At 49.5% G+C, this 20,030-nt stretch overlaps 1 protein-coding gene across 1 annotated transcript; it reads left to right on the top strand.

The window, feature by feature from the left end:
* The first annotated feature begins 246 nt into the window (after positions 1-246).
* Positions 247-16,096, top strand: RGS8 (regulator of G protein signaling 8). Its single transcript, XM_085231625.1, has 5 exons — positions 247-882; positions 2,559-2,660; positions 3,411-3,475; positions 10,297-10,463; positions 12,182-16,096. Exons 1-5 carry the CDS (start codon positions 857-859, stop codon positions 12,362-12,364), a joined length of 543 nt encoding a protein of 180 aa, XP_085087751.1. The 5' UTR covers positions 247-856; the 3' UTR covers positions 12,365-16,096.
* The last annotated feature ends 3,934 nt before the right edge of the window (positions 16,097-20,030 follow it).

The raw sequence follows: 20,030 nt of genomic DNA, 5'->3' as shown, positions 1-20,030 counted from the left end.
TGCATGCAGCTGCTGCTCCCATCAGCTCCTCGCTCTCCTCCTCGGCCATCCTCTCCGGTCAGGGGGACCTGGAGGTTATCTGGAGCTCAGCCTTGTCCTGGCAAACAGGAAAACCTTTGCACTTTGCTCGCTACGCAGGCGGCTCCATCCTGCTCTGTCCCACCAGCTTAGCAGATACTGCCTTCACTCCCTGCTGGGAGATCCATTCCAGCAGCGTCTGTGTGCCCATGCTCAGGGAAACCTGCCACCCCCATTCATCCCTCCCTACGGCTTCCCATGAGCTCCCACTGCCCAGACGAGGAGATGCTTTCTTTGAGTTCTTCTATGTGAGTGCTTGAGCCTTGTGATGGTGGAAGGAGAGATCCACAGGCGTATGAAGTCCTCCTGTTCTTCTGTTTGCAGCACCACGATGGCCAGTAATGCCAGCCATGACTCGCAGGGACGGGGACAAGAGGTAGTTCAGTCCTCTCAGTGAGATCAGAAGCTCTGCCTGTTGAGGACCGACCTTCGGAGGCACTGCATGATGAATGTGGATGTGCTGAGCCCTCTGCTCCATGCTGAGCCGTGACACCAAGCTCGGACCTGCAGCTGGACTTACCCCATGGCTCTGCTCCCAGGAGGGAATGCTGTCTCTTCTCTGTGATCATCCTTCAACTCCGAGAGTCTTCCATTGGAAAACTGACGAGGATCAAATGGGTTGAGAGCAACGGGCCCTCCTTTTCTGGCAGAGGATTCTTTGTTATATATTTAAGTGCCAGGGCGTGAAACTGTAAATCCCTCCTTGCTACACTCCTGTTTCCTGCAAACCACTCTCCAAGCCAGCCAGATAGAGGATTGGCCATAACTGGAGTCCTGAATGGCTGCGTTATTGATCCCACGGAGGTAACTGCACGGACACCACATCCCTTGTCCATCCTGGTGCTGTCTGCTTCATCCTGAGAGCCTTACGGCTCCTTCCTGACCTTCCCCTGCCTCCCTACCTCCTACCAACCCACGTTCTTTCCCCCACATCCTGTCCTGGAATCACGACCTGTGTTCCACAAGCTGAGCTCTGTGCTCACAGTGCAGCATCGCAGCTTCCTTGCTGCCATTCCCTGCTGCAGTCTCTTCATCTCAGGCATTGAAATCCGAGCAGCAGTGCATGCCACGTCTCTTGCTGAGGAAGCTGTGAGCTTCCTCAGGGCACGGCTGAGAAGGATAAGGGCTGGGGGAAGGTGGCATATGGGAAAGGTACCAGTGGGATCCTATAGCCACTCAGTGTCAGTCTGAGCACAGCAAGGCCAGCAGGCTCAGCTGGGGATGCAGTTCTCTGCACACAGGCTGTCTGCTTTGCTGTGGGGGGTGGATGTAGGGCAACATCCTGAGACTGCTGGTCACAGGTTCAGGTTTTGGAGCTATTCTTGCCACTGAAGATCCCCAGGTTCTGTGCTTGGAGCTGCCTGCGCTCTGCCAGGGAGACACTCGTTGCATTTAATTAACATTTAATTTGCTGTAAGATTACATGAAAATGTGCAATAATAGAAACTCTCTGCAGGGCGGGAGGAGAAGGGGGGACAGGCGTGCTACAGATTAGCTCAGTGCTGAAGTGTTCTGCATAGGGAAGGGAGAAACACTGTGCTTCCCTCTGCAGTCTCAGGGAGCGTTTGGCATCTGCTCGGCAGCAGGGCTCAGAGGGGGCTTCCAGAGGGAGTCTAGCAGCTGAGAAGTGCGTGCAGCCACTGAGTGGCCCTCCCGTGCTCAGGGGTGACCCAGGAGGGATGCTCTTAGGCTGGGGGGAGCTCAGGCTCTGCCTTTCTGGACACTGTGTCCAACCATCAGTCGGCATCTGTTTCTGAGGGGAGACGATGCCAGTCCAGTGCATGCATGTGTGTTCCATCTCCCACTCCCTTTGTGTTCCCTCCCTTTCCAAGCTCTCTCCATCCCAGTGATGCTGTTCTCATCATTTGTGCTGGGAAGGAGCTGGCAGGGAGCTGAGGAGCCTATGTGGGAGCAAAGCACTGGAACTGCTCCGAAATTCAAAGGGAAAAGCAGTAAGGTCCTTTTCTGCATGGATAAACCTGCCATGGAAGAGGAAGCTTTAGCCTGCTTATGTAATGCTGAGTTGAAAGAAGCGGGCCGGGCTCCCCTGGCTCTGCAGCACAGCTCACATCACAGGTGCCTTGCTCCTTCCTGTCCTCCAACCTCCTCCTGCCTTCCAGCACCGGCACCACACTGTTCTGATGCAGCTGATTGCAGGTGTAACTGCCCTCCTGCTCTGCTGAGGGCAGGTCCTTCCAGGACACCACCCAGTACCCAGCCTTTGTGCCAGCTGGACCAGTAGAACAACTGGCTGGCATTGGGTGAGCCAGTATCCATGCTGTATCCATCCTTAGCATCCTCCTGGAGATGCTTCAGGGTCCCTCCTGCAGGTGAGGGACGAGGGATGCAGATCTGACAAGGCACAGAGCCGCTGAGCTGTGTCATCTTTGGGGTTTTGTTTTGTTAGCTCTGGCTAGAGTTATAATCCTCTTCTTTGGTTTTCCCCTGCTCACCCCCCTGCTCCCCCACATCGACCACAGGAACAGAGGGATGAGGACTCGCCTGGGCTGCCTGTCTCACAAATCAGACTCATATAATGATTTCACAGCTATTCTTCCGGACAAGCCCAACCGGGCTTTGAAGTGAGTATAGCTGCAGCATCCCACCCCATCCCACCTCTGTCCTCCCCTCCCTGCCCACCACTCCTCTCGAATTACCTTCCTTTTGTTGTATGCTGTAGGCTGCCCAGCCCCATCCAACCCATCCTTGGACACCTCCAGGGATGGGGATAATATACAGCATATATATAGCAAATCAAAATCTGAGCAGTTGACTTTGTTGAAGAGGTAAGCAGCAATTCCAGGTCACAGTCCTCCTTAGCTGAGTGTTATTAAACACTGCCTGAACGTCCCGTGTTAGTTTGCACAGCACTAAAGCAGATGCCTCAAACAATACGGAGTCTTGATTTAAGGCGAGTGGGATGGAATCCATCTGATCCCGTGTCTGAGCTCACCTTCTCCTTGCAGTCAGGAGAGAGAAATAAACACTTCTGCAGGGGTGGGTTTCGTTTCACTTAACTTTTGACATTTACAATGTAAATGTCTGCATCTGAACTTGTTCCCTGGGTCTTTGCTTTGAGTCGGTAAGGAAAAATTGGTCCCTTTTCGGGTGTGATTCATCTGCCTTGTTTTACCTTGAGGATGAGGTGAGGAGACCAGTGAGAGTCCCTTGGCATCTCCCCACTGACTTTGCAGGGAACCAGGGGGACTTGCACACTTGGAGACCTCTACATTGTAGACCTCCAAAGTTTGGTGAGAAGAATTCCAGCCTTCCTTGGTGTGCTTGTCAAACAGCCATGGGTTGTCTGTAATCTGCCTCTTCCTTTCTTCCAGAAGACTGTCAACAGAAGAAGCAACGAGATGGGCAGACTCTTTTGATGTCCTTTTGTCCCATAAATGTAAGTAGAGATCAACTTGTACCACCTTTTTTCCCTAGGCACTGAAGCTAGGGCTACAGACACTGCATGGCACAGGAGTGGTCCCTTGGGTACCTCTTACCCCGAGGAAGTGGTAACAGTGATTCACGGGCAGGACTTCATTGCCACCACTCATTAGCACTCCACTGCAGGGGCATTAATATTTTATCTTCACATTTGCAAAAGGTCATGAGTAGGGGGTTATGGCACCATAGTGTCCCATTCCTTTCCATTCACAGAATCGTTCAGGTTGGAAAAAGCCTTTAAAGATCATCAGCCCCAACCCATTGCCACCATGCCCACTGACCATGTCCCTTGCAGAATATTCTAATCCAAGCCTGCAGAGCTGAAATTCTCAGAGCCATCTGGTGAATCTGACTGATTGCTCCCATCAATTGCAGCAGGAAATCCAATGTGCAGTTAAATAACCTTGAACTCTGTGCTCCGTAGCAGTCCTTATGAAGAAACCATGCATGGTAGCACTTGGCTGGCTCTAATTTACGGTTCCCAGTGCAAACCTGAAAGTTTCACATCAAGAAACATTATGCAAACATATAATCAGCGCACCTCACTCCATTCAATAGATCAATCATATCAGTTCTGTTCAGAATACATTACCCTGCTTCACCGGCGCATTCATGCTGAGGAATTATAAACAAGGCAGCGAAGCTCACAGTATAGATTCATTAATTTGTTTCTATTTAAGTGTAAAACGAGTGAATTGAGGTTGGGAAGAAGTCAGTGTGGGCGGTGAACTGATTTACCGCAATAAGGAACCAGCTGACTTCCTTAGCGGTTCAGGATTTGCATATTAAAGCATCGGGATAGAATTATATTATTATTTTGAATAATACACAGTTTATTTTCCGGATTTTCGGCTGAGATGACAACAGCTTTGGCTGAGAATTAGGTGACAATTCTGAACAGGCTGGCTGTCCGAGGCAGAAAAAGCGATGTGTAATTACAGCAGCAGTATCTCACTGAGATCATGGCTTGCAGGCAGTAGGAAACGATCGTGTATCTGGGTATGGCCAAGAGGGAACATTTCTTTAGTCCAAATCTGGAACAAGAAGGAAAAAATACACAAAAGAGACAGAGGTGCCTGGAGAATGGGCAGTGAGAGAGGACAGGATGTTCACACTGATGGTACAGCTCTGTCTTTAAACTCAAGCCCTTGTTCTTCCTTCAATAATGCTAAAGTTGTCCATTTTTTCTCCTTTTTGGATGGAGGCTGCAACAAAAATGCGTTGGTTACAAAAGGCAGTGAAGTTGCCTTTTGTCTGTGTTTTGGAATTACACACATTGTTCCCTCTTCAGCTGAGTGCTGTGAATGCCAAATCGAGCCTCAGCCCAATTACTTCGTCCAATAGCATTACAAGAATATCTGGTTCTATTAATCAATTAGACTCATAGAGCGATCAATGAAACATCAGAATCTTCCCTGTCTCTAGGATGGGAAGTAATTATTGTAGTTCTTTGGCACCTAGTGAAAAACATTTAGTTCCTGATAGCTAACTCGTGCCTTATCTGTCCAAAATTTCAGAGTAAGAAAGCAACATCTGTAGTAAAGCTGCCAGCTAATTTGCATTGAGTGCCAAGAGAAGTACAGAGCTGTATCAGCCTGGTTTCCCTGTGACTGCCCAGGTGAACAACATCAGCCAGCCACAAATTCCAATCTGTGCTTCAGGACATGGGCTGAGCACCAGCTGTGCTCGTGGAGGATTTCCCCTGTGGCTTGCAGTGCTAGCAGGTGGGCTGCTGCTGCCTGGCACATCTGTCACACCTCCTTCACTATGCGGACATTTGGCTTCTTCTGGAAGGAGGCTGTGATGCTGATTTCAGGGAGCTGAGTGGGGCTCCAGTGCCACATTGTAGGATACAGCACAGCCCAGCTTCGTTGGCAGCCCCAGACAAATAGGTCAGCACAACCATACCTGACTTGCTCTTGCTAATGGGAGAAGCAAATTAGCTTGAAACCATGGGATCAGCCAGCCAACCCTCTTCATGCAGCAGGAGCTTTGTCCCAGCTCATTGCAAGAGACATCTCCCAGAGCAGTACGCCCTTGGGTCAGGGCTTGCGAGCATGGCAGGCAGCAGGAAAGGGGAACTCGAGCCTGGTTTACAGCAGGGGTTTGCAAAAGCAAGAGGGAGGATCATATGTAGCACGTTCCCTTGGGTGCTCGGGGAGAAAAAGCAGTGGCTGCAACTTGCTAGGTTCTGGCATCTTTTCCTATTCAGTGCTGGATTAGCAATGGCTCCCAGGGAACTGGAGCTCTGTGGTCTGCAGAGCGTGTGTGCATGATGTGAGTTACAGAGGAGAAATCCCCCCGCTGTACCCGTGCCCAGGAGGTGCAGTCTGGTCAGCCAGATGGAGATTCCTTTTGACAGGCTGCCGCAGGGAGATGCACACAGTGGCATGTCTCATTCTGCATCCCTCGCAGGGCTGGACACATGGCTTCTCATTTGTCCAGGATCCAGCAGGACAGTCTGTCCTCAACCCTTACTCACTTATCAGTGAAGCATCCAACACGGAAAACCTTGGCACCGAGTTTCCATTTTTATCTCACAGATTATTTTTTTCTACAGTTTTGTGAACTCAATGCTCTTCTGCCCAAATTTTATTGTCCTCCTCCTCCTCCTCCTGTTGTCTGCACCTTGCTGCTCTTCCTACACAGCATAGGAATATCCCTTCCTACTCCCAGTTCTCTCTAAGCCAGAACAGCATTAGCATGAGCATTGTGCTAGTGACAGGCAGCTAGCATTCATCAAAGCAACGCTAGGCAGCAGTGAGCATGTACGTATGCTATGCAGAGCATTGTGACCTTGTCCCTCCCTTCTGCCCTGTCTGGTGAGGAGTTACCTACAACCCCAGCTGGGGCTGTTCAGCATGGAGAGGAGAAGGCTCTGGGGAGACCTGGGAGCAGCCTTTCAATGTCTAAAGGGGCTGTAAGAAGGATGGGGATAGACTCTTCAGCAGGGTCTGTGAGATAGGACAAGGAGAAATGGTTTCAAACTAAAAGAGAGGGGATTTAGGTTGGATATAAGGAAGAAGTTTATTACAAGAGCAGTGAGGCACTGGCACAGACTGTGCAAAGAGCTGTGAGTGCCCCATCCTTGCAGACAGCTAAGGTCAGGCTGGATGGGCTCTGAGCACTGATGGGCAACTTGATCTAGCAGAGATCTATCCTGTGATAGTTCTGAAGATATCGAACCAGAGAATGGTTTGAGTTGGAAGAGACCTTTAAAGATCAACTTCTTCCAACCCCCTGCCATAGGAAGAGACATCTCTGCCTACATCCATTTGCCCAAAGTTCCATCCAACCTGCCCATCCTGGGATGGAGCATCCACAGCTTCTCTGAGCAGCCTGTGCCTACCCGCCTTCATGAAGGATTCTAATACAGCTTATCATCCCCATGCTTTTTTCTGTAAAAGCATCCCTTTGGAATTGTACTTCTCAGGTGCTCCATGTGTCTTCTAGCCTACTTCAAGAGGCTGACCCAACAGCAGATGTTTTCCTGTTCACATCACACAGCAACCCAGTGCTTCTCAGCTGAAATGAGCTTTGAAACGTGGATTCATCAGGAATGCTTCCTTGGTAGCCTTCATGTACAGAGATGAAAGCCAACAACCGTGTCAAATGCCAGCTCAGGTGGTGTCTGTCCCCATCTAATTGTCCTCCTGCCCTTCCTATTAGGTTAGCCACTGTCCCATGACAAACCTGTTGGCAGTGATTTAGCACTGTGCAGTGATGCAGACTTCCATCTCTGTGGCTGAACTCGCAGCTGGAAGTACAGGCAGGCAGGCAGGCAGAGGCCAAAGGGTTGATCTGCAGAACAGAGTGGCCTCCGGCCCAGGATGACCTCTCTTCCATCCAAGCTCTCCTCAGCAAGGTCCTCTCAGGTCTGCCCTGATCATTTCCAGCTCCCCAAGGGCTTTGGGGAGGAGATGACAGGAATGTATTAAAAAAACCCCATGGAGCTCAGCCAGATACTATTATTTATATATCCTCTGTCTAAACTTGCTTCAAAATAAAAAGGAGCTGATTGATGTGAGAGAATGTGGAGACCTCTTGGTCCCAGCTGCTGCTCTGCTCTCTGGGGCAGGGCTGAAGCCAAAGCCTTTCTCATCTCATCAATCACCAAGTCCACTTGTTTGAGCAGATACTACGTTCTGCAGATATTATATTTGCCGTGCACAGCTGCTATTTTTGACAAGCGGTTCTCTCTCAGTGCTGGGGCTGTTGGAGAGGGAAGGGAAAGTTCAGGACAGCGAATCACAGCATCATAGACTGGCTTGAGGAGGAAGGGACCTCTAAAATCATCCAGTTCTGACTCTTGCTGTGGGCAGGGTTGCCAAACCACTTAATCAGGCACCAATCAGGCTGCCCAGGGCCCCATCCAATCTGCCCTTGGGCACCTGCAGGGATGGGGCACCCTTAAATTCTCTGGGCAGAAGGCAAGTGAAAGGGAAGAAGGAACTCTACAGGGACACACAGTGGAGGTGGTGTTGTCGTAACAGCTTGTTTGGGTGCTGGAATGATTAATACTAAGCATCCTACAAGCTGATGGTGTACCAAATGGCAAAATCTCAGGGAACTGCTGCTTTTCCCCATTTGTACTATGTGAAATCCGTCAGTTCAGCTGTTAATGTCCCCTCCTTTTCCTCCTCTAAGGGCTCCTCTCTCCTTTGTCAAGTCCTCCACATAGGCACTATGAATGTTACAGGCATTAAATAGCAGAGTTTAGAATATCTGCGTATCTCTGGGTTTCAGGAACTGGAGCAGCTCTAAAACAGTCCTCTCTTGCTCCATATCTACCTATTCATAGGGGTGCTTGGAGCACCCAGGGGAAGCACGACTGACAGGTGCTAGCTTCCTAGAGATGCCTTTGGACACTCCATTCTGCAGGCTTCTCAAGGGCTGACATTGCCTTACTGCTCTGGTCTTGAACCCACAATTTGTGCTCAGCAGTGCTCTTGGATGAGAGCCCTCCTTTGCCCACAGCTGTGGCCCCAAACCTTTCTACAAGTGCGTTAATCATGGGGTGTGATACAGCTATTTCTCACCCTCCCAGGGCTGACAGGAAGAAAGCAGTGTAGCTGAGGTGGAGACATTCCAGTTTTAGCTGCTGGTTGCTGTGCCACAGCAGCTTTTTGCAATGCAGAGTGCTGATGGAGCAGTTAGCATTGCCAAGCCTGTCAATGAGGAAGCTTCATAAAGCCTAAAGCAGAGAGTAATAGCCTGGAGCTTGGTCCTATCTGGCCATGTATCTTCTCTGCTGATCCCTCTGAGGATCCAGACAGTCAGATATCTCCCCTGCCTTGGGCTGTTGGCTGCTGTTCAACGCTTGGAGCAGTTCACTGGGTGAGGTGGAGCTCACCCCTTACAGCAGTGCAGGAGGAGGTCCAGGCCTACAAACCCTGTCAGCCTTTGTCCATCTCAGCCAACATCCACTCCCATCATTCTTTCCCTGAGTCTGACCTTGCTGAGTGCTCTCCCGACTCCGTCAGTATTTATAGATGCTTCCTTGGAAGCAGCCAAGGCTGACTGGGGAGGTTTCCAGTCATGAGCTCAACTATTCAGGCCCTACTGGAAAAGTTAGAGACATGTTACTGGAAAAAAAAAAAAAAAAAAACAACCAGGAGCCAAATTTATCCTTCAGCTTAGCAAAAGAGAAAGGGTGTGTGTAAAGCCTTCAGTTAGTTCAACTCTGCTCGTGCCATTCAGGGAAAGGAAATAAAAAACAATAGCTGTGTCCATAAATACAACCCAGCTGGGGTTTAAGAGCACATCGATGCCTAATAAATCTCTCGGTGTTTCTATTCTGCCCCAGCTGAGTCAGATTACATTACTGGAATCTCACAATTGCTGAGCATTAGCAAGTGATAAGAACACTTTTACTGCTGACTAGACGAGTAGTAATTACGCTGTGTCCTTTCCCTCTCCCCTTTATTGTAGCTGTAACAGTTGTGCTCTCCAAGATCCTTCCTCTGTGTGAGTGGAAACTAAAAATATGTCATAAGGCAATAAAGCAAAGCGATGGAGAACATCAGAGACAAGTCCACACGTGCTCTACTTTATTAAAGGCTTTTCTTAATGCCCCACTTTGTAACATCCCATCATTAATGTGGACAAGGTGGTGTGGAAACGGGTTGCCTCATTCAAGCTTAAGTGTGTCCAGAAAAGGGCAGGGTTTGGAGCACAGTGTGATGGGGAGCAGCTGAGGAAATGGCATGGGGCAGTGTGGAGAAGAGGAGCTCAGGGGAGACCTCGCTGCTCTCTACAGCTCCTAAAAGGAGGCTGTGCTGAGGTGGGTCAGCCTCTGCTCCTGGTAACAGCGGTAGGATGAGAGGTGATGGCATCAGGTTGTGCCAAGAGAAGTTTAGGTTGGGTGTGAGGAACAACTTCTCAGAAGAACCCTGGAGGAGTTCAAGAACTGTGGAGATGTGGCACTGAGGAACACGAGCTAGAACAGTCACAGGCTGGACTATATGATCTTAGTGATCTTTCCAACCTTAACGATTCTATGGTTGTTTCAAGAGGAAATTTCAAAGGTTCGATATTTCAATCCCAAAGAAAGCATTTTGCTATGTTGCCTGGCAAAAACTAAGTTTTCATTAATCACAGTGAATAATGCTTGGCTTCATGGCACCACTCTAGATGATGGATAATGAGATCATGGACTGTGCTGTCACATAGCTATGAGGACGGCCTCGGTTGGGCAGGAGCAGATGGAGGGATGCCATAGGATTTTTCCCAGCCTGCTTTCTCCTCCCGCTGTAACTCCCCTTGTATTCCTTGCAGATGGGTTGGCTGCTTTCCGTGCTTTCCTGAAGACTGAGTTCAGTGAGGAGAACCTGGAGTTTTGGCTGGCCTGCGAAGACTTCAAGAAGACCCGCTCAGCAGCCAAGCTGGCAGCCAAGGCACAACGCATCTTTGAGGAGTTCATTGACGTGCAGGCTCCCCGTGAGGTGGGTAGTCAGAGCTGCCCTTGGGCAGGGAATGGGTCCTGTCCCCCTGGTGGGACTGCAGGGGCTGGGGGATCTTCCTTCCCCTGGAGGTGATGGGGAGGAGGAGGTAAAGAGGAGAAGGCTTCCTGTTACAGGAAAGCCATCCTGCCTGCTCCAGTGCCTCTGCTTGCAGTGACTCATCCCCTGGTGAGGGCAACTGCTTTGATGATGCTAAATTACTCATTGCCAATGAGTTCGCTGGCAATTGCAACTTACATTTCCTAACCTCACCAGCTTCCTAGGAGATCCTCCCCAGCAACTTTACTACCGCTCCCCAGGCAGGCAGTTGGGCTCACTCCTCACAGGACATTGTGTCTAGGAGCATCCCACCAATGACTAACTTGTTGACTCTCCAGGGAAGAGTGTTTATCTGCTGACTAACTCCAGAGTCAATTAGACCTCCTGAAAAGATGCGAGCAGGAGCTCGGAGCTGAACAAAAAGTGCAGTCACCACCTGAAGCCTGGCATTGTTCAGCACTCTTTAATGTACTGACAAGCTGATGCGGCTGTCAGATCCTGTGTCGTGATGTTGCTTTGTGGTACTGTATTCATAATGCAGTGCTTGCAGCACTGCTCTCCCACAACAGTCCTCTTGCACGTGTGCTTGTCATCATACGGGTGCTGCAAGGGGAGCAGAGAATCATAGAATGGCTTCATCCAGTTCAAACCCCTGCCATGGGCTGGCTGCCCACCGGCTCAGGCTGCCCAGGGCCCATCCATGGCCTGGGAAATCTCCAGGGATGGGGCAGGGCTCATCCTAAGAAGGCTCTCACAACCCCATCTCTGCACTGACAAGGCCATTGCAAGGCCACCGATGGCACCAGGTGGTGTGGACATCTCAGGGTGCAGTGCCCTCAGTGAGCACCTTCCTGCTGGGAGATTCACAGTTCTGCAGGGCTGTTTCTGGGTTAGAAACATGAGTGCAGGTTGGATGAGGTCTTTCCTAAAATCGAGTCCTTTTGTCATAATTCTGGCTTGCTAGTGACTCTCAAGTGACAGAGGGAGCTGATCTATCCTGCTGCCATCAGGGTTAAAGCAGGCAGCTTTACTTCTGAGACAGCTTTAAGTCTGGGCGCTCGTTAATAATGACAAATAACATCTTAGCAGCCAGGTTTTCAATACTAACCCTAACAAACGCTGATGGCTTGCTAGCAAAAGAAAACAGGAAAGCTCTTGTTGCTGGCTTCACAAACACACTGCAGTCATAACACGAGGGCTGTTTATTTTTTAAAGTCCCATTTCAAGGCATTGTAATATCACGCTGTTATGGGAAAAATCAAACAATTTATTTTATAATAACATAGCTGAATGAGAGTATGCTGATAGATTAAACCCAGCTAAAAGTTCTCTCCCCGTCCTATTGGGCATGTGAGGGAGAAAGATTCTTGGGGAACAGGAGAGAGGTATGTTCGACGAGCAGGTATTTGTAGGATATTTGCTACGTAAATCCACGATTAAGAGACTGAAAGCAACTCGAGGTCAGAAACACTTAGGTCAGTATGTATCTTCTTCAACTGTTCCAAGTTCGAGGTAGGATTTATAACTCTGGGTCACTAGGCTCACAGAGTTTGGGGGGCTGTTGAGATGTGTCCAAGTGTGAGTGCTTGGTTCTTCTGCTGCTGAGACAAAATATGCATTTTTTTTAGCAGCAACCAACACTCTTCTGTTGCTTTTCCCAGGTGAACATTGACTTCCAGACACGGGAGCTGACAAGAAGGAACATGCAGGAGCCCTCCCTTTCCTGCTTTGACCAAGCCCAGGGAAAAGTGCACAGCCTGATGGAAAAAGACTCATACCCCAGGTTCCTGAGATCCAAAATCTACACAGACCTGCTGTCTCAAACCCAGAGGAGGCTCAGCTAGAACAGCAACAGGGCCCGTGTTCTTCCCACAACAGCAACAACCCATCTCTAAATGTGAAACTTCCATGGGGTTAAAGGCAGTGGGAATGAGAGAGGAGGGAGGAGGGGAAGAGGAGACTTCCAAAGCGTGACCCTGACATGGTGTCAAGACTTTTTGAGTTTCTGTGCTTTTTTTGGTTAGCAGTAGCACCTTGCAGCTGTTGCACACAATGTTATCCTCTCCAGTCATGGGGCCTGAGGCTGTGGGGAGGGAGACAGAAGGCAAAGGCACATGAGTTGTGCTGCTTCCCAAGGTGGAAACCATCAGCAAACTCAGCACCCTTCCCATTGTGCTTGCACACTGTGTGATGAAATGTTGTCATCCACTCCGGACCCCTTGTATGCTTATTTTCATGGGATGGAGGCTGAGTGTTGTCTTCGTGCTGCTGCCAAGGAGCAGAATGTTTCTCACGAGGATGGTTATCCCAAAAGCTCCTGCTAGACCCGGTCCTCTAAGGCAAATGATTGCTTTTCATTGCTATTATTTGTTTGTGCTGTAGTTCAGCCTCAGGACTCCTGTCGCCGTTCAGACTCCATTGTGCTAGGCACCATACCAGAACCCAGCACAAAGAGCACCAGGGACGTACACAGCCTTGGTGGCTTCTTCTACCAGCTTTTGGGAAAGGGCTGGGAGAAGGGATGTCCCATCTGCCCCATACTGAGGTGTAAGAGAAGCACAAGACCCCTCTACCATGCCAGATATAATTTCTCATGGTAGTACTTGACCAAGCTCATGGCAGGGAGAGATGACGTGAAAACCACAGTCTTATTTTTGCTCTTGACTGTTGTTGTTACCTACTGAATGTCCGCTGTGGGTTCGATGCAATGCAAAGAAATCCTAAAGACGCAGATTCTGCTGCATGAAGCTTGCATACAAACAGTGAGCAGGACGGCCGTCCGGGCTCAAAGTGGTGTGCAAGGTGTGTTTTGGCCCTGCTCCATGGCCCAGATAACAGCTGCAGGAGGAGGCTCTGCAGATGTCGGTTGTGTAACCACACCTCTGTGCTGTGTGCAGTGATGCTGACTGCCTACATGGCTTTGCTTTCCCAGCTTATCAGCTGTCGCATTCCTGCAGTGTTGTATGGTGGGGAAGCAGATCGACAGCCTGTCTGTGGACTTAAGCCTGCAGACCAGAGGTTTGTTTTCTTGGTTTTATAAAGGTCTGGATGGTAACCTCATGGATCTTTCCCTTCTGTTGTTCATCAGAGGCTGTAAAGTTCCGTTCTAGTTTAGGGTGGTAGGTGGGTCTGATGCTTCAGATGATCAAGGTTTAAATGTAATGTGGTGTAAACTGGGCAGACTAAATTCTGAAGATATACAGCATGCTTGGAGTTAGATGCATAGAGTCTGCTTGGATGCTAGAAGTCAACAGTATGTACAATAGGTAGTAAAGAGGTGTTGAGGGGTTTTGTAGGGACAGATGGGTGCAGATCATGATAGGGATGATTAGTGCCAGAGCGTGGCAGGAGGAGGTGAGGTGAGCTGCCTGCCAGTGCTTCTCCTAAAGCTGGTACACCTGGTACACCTCTGAGAGGGCTTGGCTGATGCTGACCTCTAGTGCCAGCCAGATTTTCAGCCAAGTGCCCATTGCTGCCGTGGTCACAGACAGCCAGATGGGGAGAAACCAGCAGAACCATAAGTTTCTATCTAGGAATGAGGGCAGAAAGCTCAGAAGTGAGGTCCATGCCCAGGCTTGCTGGCAGAGCAGCATCTCTCTGCGTGCTCCTCCAGACTTGGGGCTGGCATCCTCACCAGCATGTGCCAGAAAGCTTCAAAGCGGCCCAAACCCTGTGAAATCCCAGCTGTTCTCCTTCTCCCATCCATCTGGTGAAGTGCTCTGAGCAGGCGTTTTGAGAAAGCCTTGCTGCAGCAAGTGATGGGATTTGTATCCCTGATGATGTTTTCCCCCTTCACCCGGTGCCAGATAGCATCTCAGGGAAGTGTCCCAGGGTGTACAGTGAAGCAAAGGTATTCTCTGAGGTGTATGAGTCTGGCATGGTTATTTTTGCTGCTGCTCTTACAATTCGTCTCTCCTGCAGGAAAGCAGCCTGGTTATTTAAAGTAAATTTCTTTCCTTCTTTTTAATAAGGAATTGGCACCAGCTGCTGCTTTTATGCCAAATGTCAGTCTGAAGTGAATTAAAATAGGCAACTTATATCTCTTCCTCTTAAACCAGGGGCTGATTAAGGAAATAGTGACAGAGCCAAAGCCTTGAAAAGCACTGAATGATGACTAATCCTCACCGAGGACAAATATCCTATCTTTGATTCATCTCCCACTGAAGTGAAAGGAATATTCATACCTCACAAACCCCTTTTCCCTCTCCACAGGCACACACCTCCAAAAACTCGTTCCTGTTTCAAGTCATGTCAGAGTGCCATCGCATGAAAGGAAGGGAAAAAAACAAAACTGTGCCAGTCAAGTCAGCTCTGTTGACTCTGTGCTTGTGCTGGTGTGTATGCAGGCAGCCCTCAAGCCCTTTGGCAGCAAAGGAAGGAAGGGTTTGCAAATGGTCTTTCCCCACTTTATAGACTGCAGACCCAAAATCCAGGTGGGGATGCAGAACCCAAATCTGCTCCAATTTCTTTTCTCCTGCTGTGGCTGCCAGCCAGGCTGGGGATTACTTGCATCCCTTTTACGTGTCAGTGCTCTGATGGGTCCCTGCTCTCCACGCTGCGAGAGCGTGAAGGGCAAAGTCCCATGAGTTAAGCACAGGAGGGAAATGGGGGTGTGGGTAGGTGAGAGTGCATGTCAATTTGTGTCTGTGTTACCTCGTGTCTCCTTTTAGAGAAGCTTTTCTGAGACATAAATCTGCATGATAAAATAGGAGAATTAGGCATAAACAACATACAGTGAGATTTTAGCGGTGTTGTGTTTGCCTCTTGTGTAGGTTTGACTAGTAATAGGAGATGTAAACTCTGCTAGGCTTCCAGTTACCCATAAGAGCACATGTATCAAACTGAACTGAATGTTCACCAATAGACACAAAACCAAAATGTTTACAGCATTCAGAGCAATAGCAAAGCATACCTCATGCCAGCCCTGGAGTGCCTCTCGCTCGTCACTGCGACTCTCCCCTGTGGGCCTCCAGCTTCTCCCCCAAACCTCTCTCTGGTTTTCAGTCCTGTCCCTGTGGCCGTCCCTCCTCTTCCTCACCCCCACCTGAAGCACTCCTGTCCATGCCCTTCCCCTCCACCAGCACAAGCCTGGGTTACACTGCCTCTTGTTTGCATACCCTCTGTACCCATGTGTCCATTTTTCCTTTCCTTCCCTGGATGCTTGTCTTGCCTACACACCTACAGAGCTCCGAGTAGCTGTTCCTTGTGCATTATATAAGAAGAAAACGCTCCCCATCATTTACGCATCATCTTTCATCCCTGGGGCTGCTGCAGTTTCCTCATGTCTCAGTGCAGTGTATCTCTGGCATCGAAGCATTTTGATCCTAGAGCTGGAACGAACCCACGTGTTGCTGCTAGACCAGAAAGCTTTTCCCATCTGTGCACCCCCTGGGCTTTTCTCATCCCTGTGCCATGCTGTGTGCCCACTCGTGCTCCACGTGCTGCTGGGTGAGACGGAGCTGGGCAGCACTTGGTGCTCGCTGCTGGGCTGCTCCAGCACGGCTGCAGCTGTGTTTTCTCTGAGCTTCCTGATTAAACAAAACAGAGTGTAAATAAAGGTGTATTTGCTCAGTGAAGTCGGTCGTTCTGCTCTGTGCTTCCTCTTGGCTTTACTGGAAGGATGCTTCTCTGGTTTGATGCTCCAGTAAATTCAGTGGGAGTTCAGGGAAATGAGTGGATGGGAGGGAGCTGGCAGAAGGGATAAACTTAGTGCAGAAAAAACAGAGCCTTGCTGGCAAAAGGGCACAGGAGAGCAGGCAGTGCTTGCTTCTGGAGCACCTGGTGCCTCCTGCAGCCCATTGCTGTTACTGAACCCACAGCACAGCAGATCTGGAGCTGCTCAGCTTTGCACTCACAGTGCAGTTAGTAGTGCTGCCCTGGGAGAAATGTCTTTATGTTGCTCTACCAGTGCCCAGCTGAAAAGTAATGGGGGGAAAGAGGCATTTTGTGTTGTTTATGCAGCCCTCTGTAGGATGCTGGTAATTAAAGAGCTCTCCCTGAGGTGGGTCCCCTTCCCTCAATTACCACGACTGAAGCATATCTTCCTCTCTCTCTACAAGCAAAACCCATCAGACACTCAGAGTTCAGACTTCTCCTTAAGTTCCATCTTCTTTGGGATGACAGCCTCAAGGACCTGACCCCATCACCAAGCAAGGAGTGGTGTAAGATGTGTGCTCCTCGGGAGACATCACTGCGTGTGGCTCAGAGGAGGTGTGGAGGGGAATGAATGTATGGGGTGACTTCAGAATAGGGCAGAAAAACTCTTTTCAGTTGTTCCCTGAGCAATGTTTTTATTTTAATAAGTCCTGATGCTGTAAATGTCTCCTCTGTGTCTGGGAGCTGCGGTGCCACTGGGTGATGGAGCTGCTTGGGCAGAACATGGGGGTTCAGCCTGATTCCTTCCCTATGGGGAAGGCGTGGGCTTGGGTTCAGTTGGACCTTCCCTATCTATTAACTGCTTATTAGCTTCTAGGGTCACCTCCCTCATTAGCTGGAGGAACTCCTCACCCCATCAGCTGTCTGAACAGACTACATCCCCACTGAGCCACATCACTGCACCGCGATGCATTGTTCACCTTTACTGTATAGACATCATGAGGATGTGAAATAAACAGCCTGAGAACTACCTGCCTTGTTGTGCCTGTGTGTCTGGAAAAGCTGTGAGGTCGGATGCGTCCTGCTGTCCTACAGGTCACGCTGCCTCATGGCCGTTTGGAAGGAATGCAGAACCATGGAGTCATTCAGGTTGGAGAAGACCTTGGGGGATCCTTGGGGATCCCCCAACCCACCCCCATCATTGACCACATCCCTCAGTGCCACATCTCCATGGTTCTGTGACACCTCGAGGGACGGTTACCCCCCACTCCCTGGGCAGCTGTGCCACTCCATCACTGCTCTTTGAAAAAAGAAATGTTTCCTGATATCCCTCCCTGCCCACAGGTGAGTGTTAGTTACATGGCCCATGCAGGGCTGCAGCCTCATTCAAAAAGAAAACCTCAGCAAGCTTGTTTTTCTACAGGAATTGCTGCAGTGCAATTTATCACCCCCTCTGTTCTCTTCCTATCCCACTCCGTTGACTCTAATGATCTTCTTTTATTGTTTTCTCCTTTCATCTGCAGCTCCTTTCCCTCTAAGCCTCTTCCTGAGCCAAACCGATTTGCATGCATCCAAGGGGAGAATCTGCCATTAGTGCCGCTCTGTCTCTGCTCTCCGTTAGGATATATTTAGCTGCTGCCTTTGTTGTTTTTTTTTTTAATTTTTTTTTTTTTCCCTTGCTGTTCAGTGTCTTTACAGAGCAGGTGCTGGGATCGGAAAGGGAAGATTAAAAATACCTGCTGTCAGATACCTCTCCCTACACAGCTGTGCTTGCATGCTGCACGAAGCGAGTGCAGGGGCAGAGTGGGGAACAGCTGCCCCTTGAAAACCCCATTTGTAATTCTAATTTTTAATGATTTTTTTTTCTTCTGTCTTTCAGTCATCCCTTTCCACGCTGCTATGAATTTCCAGAGCAATGATTCCCTCCAATGCTGTGTGTGAGGACAGAGTGCTTTTTTTTTTTTTTTTTGGCTGGCAATCCATCCAACACCTCTCTGTGCAGACACAGCCCTCGGGACACGGCCTTCAGGTATTACCATCACCCATTGCTGCTGCTCCCAATCATTTGGAAAGGAGTCAGGTGAATCAGCATCACCCTCCTGTGATGCACCGGGACAGCATGGTGCCATGCAAGCCTCACGAGAAGAAGAGAACATTTATAAAACCTCAGCAGGAGGGAAGCCATAGAACCATCAGGGTTGGAAAAGATATTCAAGATTACCAAATTCAGCCTTCAGCCTGTCCTATGGAGACCCACAACTGTCTCCCATGCACACATGCATAAGCTCTTCCTCTCCTTCTCCCCTTACATCCCATCCCTTTCTGTACCCCTCCCATTCCACCAAACCACATGATTTTGCATTTCTTCCTCTGCCCACATCCCTCAGCTCTTTCCCTTCTTCTCCCATTCCCCACGCCCAACATCTGTTCCCTATTTACCGTGGCTCCTCTTCCTTCTTCCAAGTCTCTTCCAGAGAAAAATACCTATAGGGAAATAGCAATGGGGAGGTTCTTATCAGCAGGGCTGGATGCTGGGACCTTGCTGGTGATGTGAGGGGCCATGCTGGTTCCATGGACGGTGGGCTTCGTGCTGCCAGTGTTGCAGCATGTTGATGGGAAAGCAGCCCAGCCCTGGGCATTGCAACACAGCTGGGTTTTTGTGTTCCAAAACAAGGGCTGATAACACAGAACACGGGCTGGAGCTGCAGGAGGCTGCTAAGCTAAATGAGATAGGAAGCACGTAATTTAATTAGATATTGAACAGAATGAAGACATCTGAGTACACACACATAGTTGGGCTCAGAAGTTATTGCATAACCCTAATGAGGAGCTGTGCATTAGAAAATATAGCACAGACCATCTCCCATGCTGGATCTCACCCACTGAAGGGGAAAGATCAAAACCTGCCCCAAGGCAGCAGGGCAGGGGCTCAGGTATAATTTCCCATGGCTTTGTGCACCTTCTGGCTGAGCAGCCTTGCTGCCTAAGAAGATGCAGCCTCCAGCTGGCTCTTGATTTTAGGTTTAGGTTGGATTTGGGGAAGAATTTCTTCCTGGAAAGGGTGGCCAAGCCTTGGAGCAGGCTGCCCAGGGAAGAGGGGGAGTCCCCCATCCCTGGGGGTATTGAAGAGACGTGAGGATGTGATACTAATGGACAAGGGCTAGTGGTGGGTCTCTATAGGTCAGGTTGATGGTTGGACTTGGTAGTCTTGGATATCTTTTCCAACCCTGATGGTCCTACAGTTTCCCTCCTGCTGAGGTTTTATAAAGGTTCTCTTCCTCCTGTGGGGCTTGAAAAGCCCAGGCTCCCATTGTAGCCTTTTTCTAACTTCTGACTTCCATCAGCCTTCTCTCACCTGAGCATTCAAAAGATGCTACAGAGGGGACAAGGTATGTTTACACCTTATTTCTATGGGGAAAAGCAGTGGGGAGGAAGGGGCTGGAGCAAAGTGAGGGCTGGAACGTCAGGGCCAGTGATCATAGAACCACAGAACATCCTGAGTTGGAAGGGAAACAGAACAGAAGGATCATAGAATGGTTTAGGTTGGAAGGGACCCTAAAGATCATCTAGTTCCAACTCCGCTGCCATGGGTAGGTTGTCTCCTGTGAGCTCTGGCCCTTACTATGTTGGATTGATGCTGGCAATGGGGCAGCAAGGCAGGAGGCAGCTTGAGTTCATGAAATTTGCCTCTGCTGGCTGCTGAGCTGGTGCTAATGGGAGAAGTGTAGAGGAAGGAGAAGATGAGGAGTATCCATTCAGTTCCCATCTTCTTGCCTGTTTCTGTGTCTTAGTTTCAGTAGAGTTTCAGCTCTACTCTTTCCATATTCAGTTCCCATTGGGATGCCCCTTTACCAGGTGTTTCCCCACGCTATGTTCAGTCTTTCATCAGTGCTTTTCCCCTCCCCTTCTCCAGAA

This window comes from Meleagris gallopavo, chromosome 10, assembly GCF_905368555.1.
Source record: "Meleagris gallopavo chromosome 10, MGAL_WU_HG_1.1, whole genome shotgun sequence".
In the NCBI taxonomy this organism is placed as follows: domain Eukaryota; kingdom Metazoa; phylum Chordata; class Aves; order Galliformes; family Phasianidae; genus Meleagris; species Meleagris gallopavo.
This window is presented reverse-complemented; position numbering and strand designations above follow the sequence as displayed.

Bases quoted from the DNA above. Each gene is read 5' to 3' on its own strand.
- RGS8 (XM_085231625.1), top strand. From the start codon at position 857: ATGGCTGCGTTATTGATCCCACGGAG. The intron at 3,476-10,296 runs GTAAGTAGAGAT...TATTCCTTGCAG, and splicing joins TGTCCTTTTGTCCCATAAAT to ATGGGTTGGCTGCTTTCCGT. The intron at 10,464-12,181 runs GTGGGTAGTCAG...TGCTTTTCCCAG, and splicing joins ACGTGCAGGCTCCCCGTGAG to GTGAACATTGACTTCCAGAC.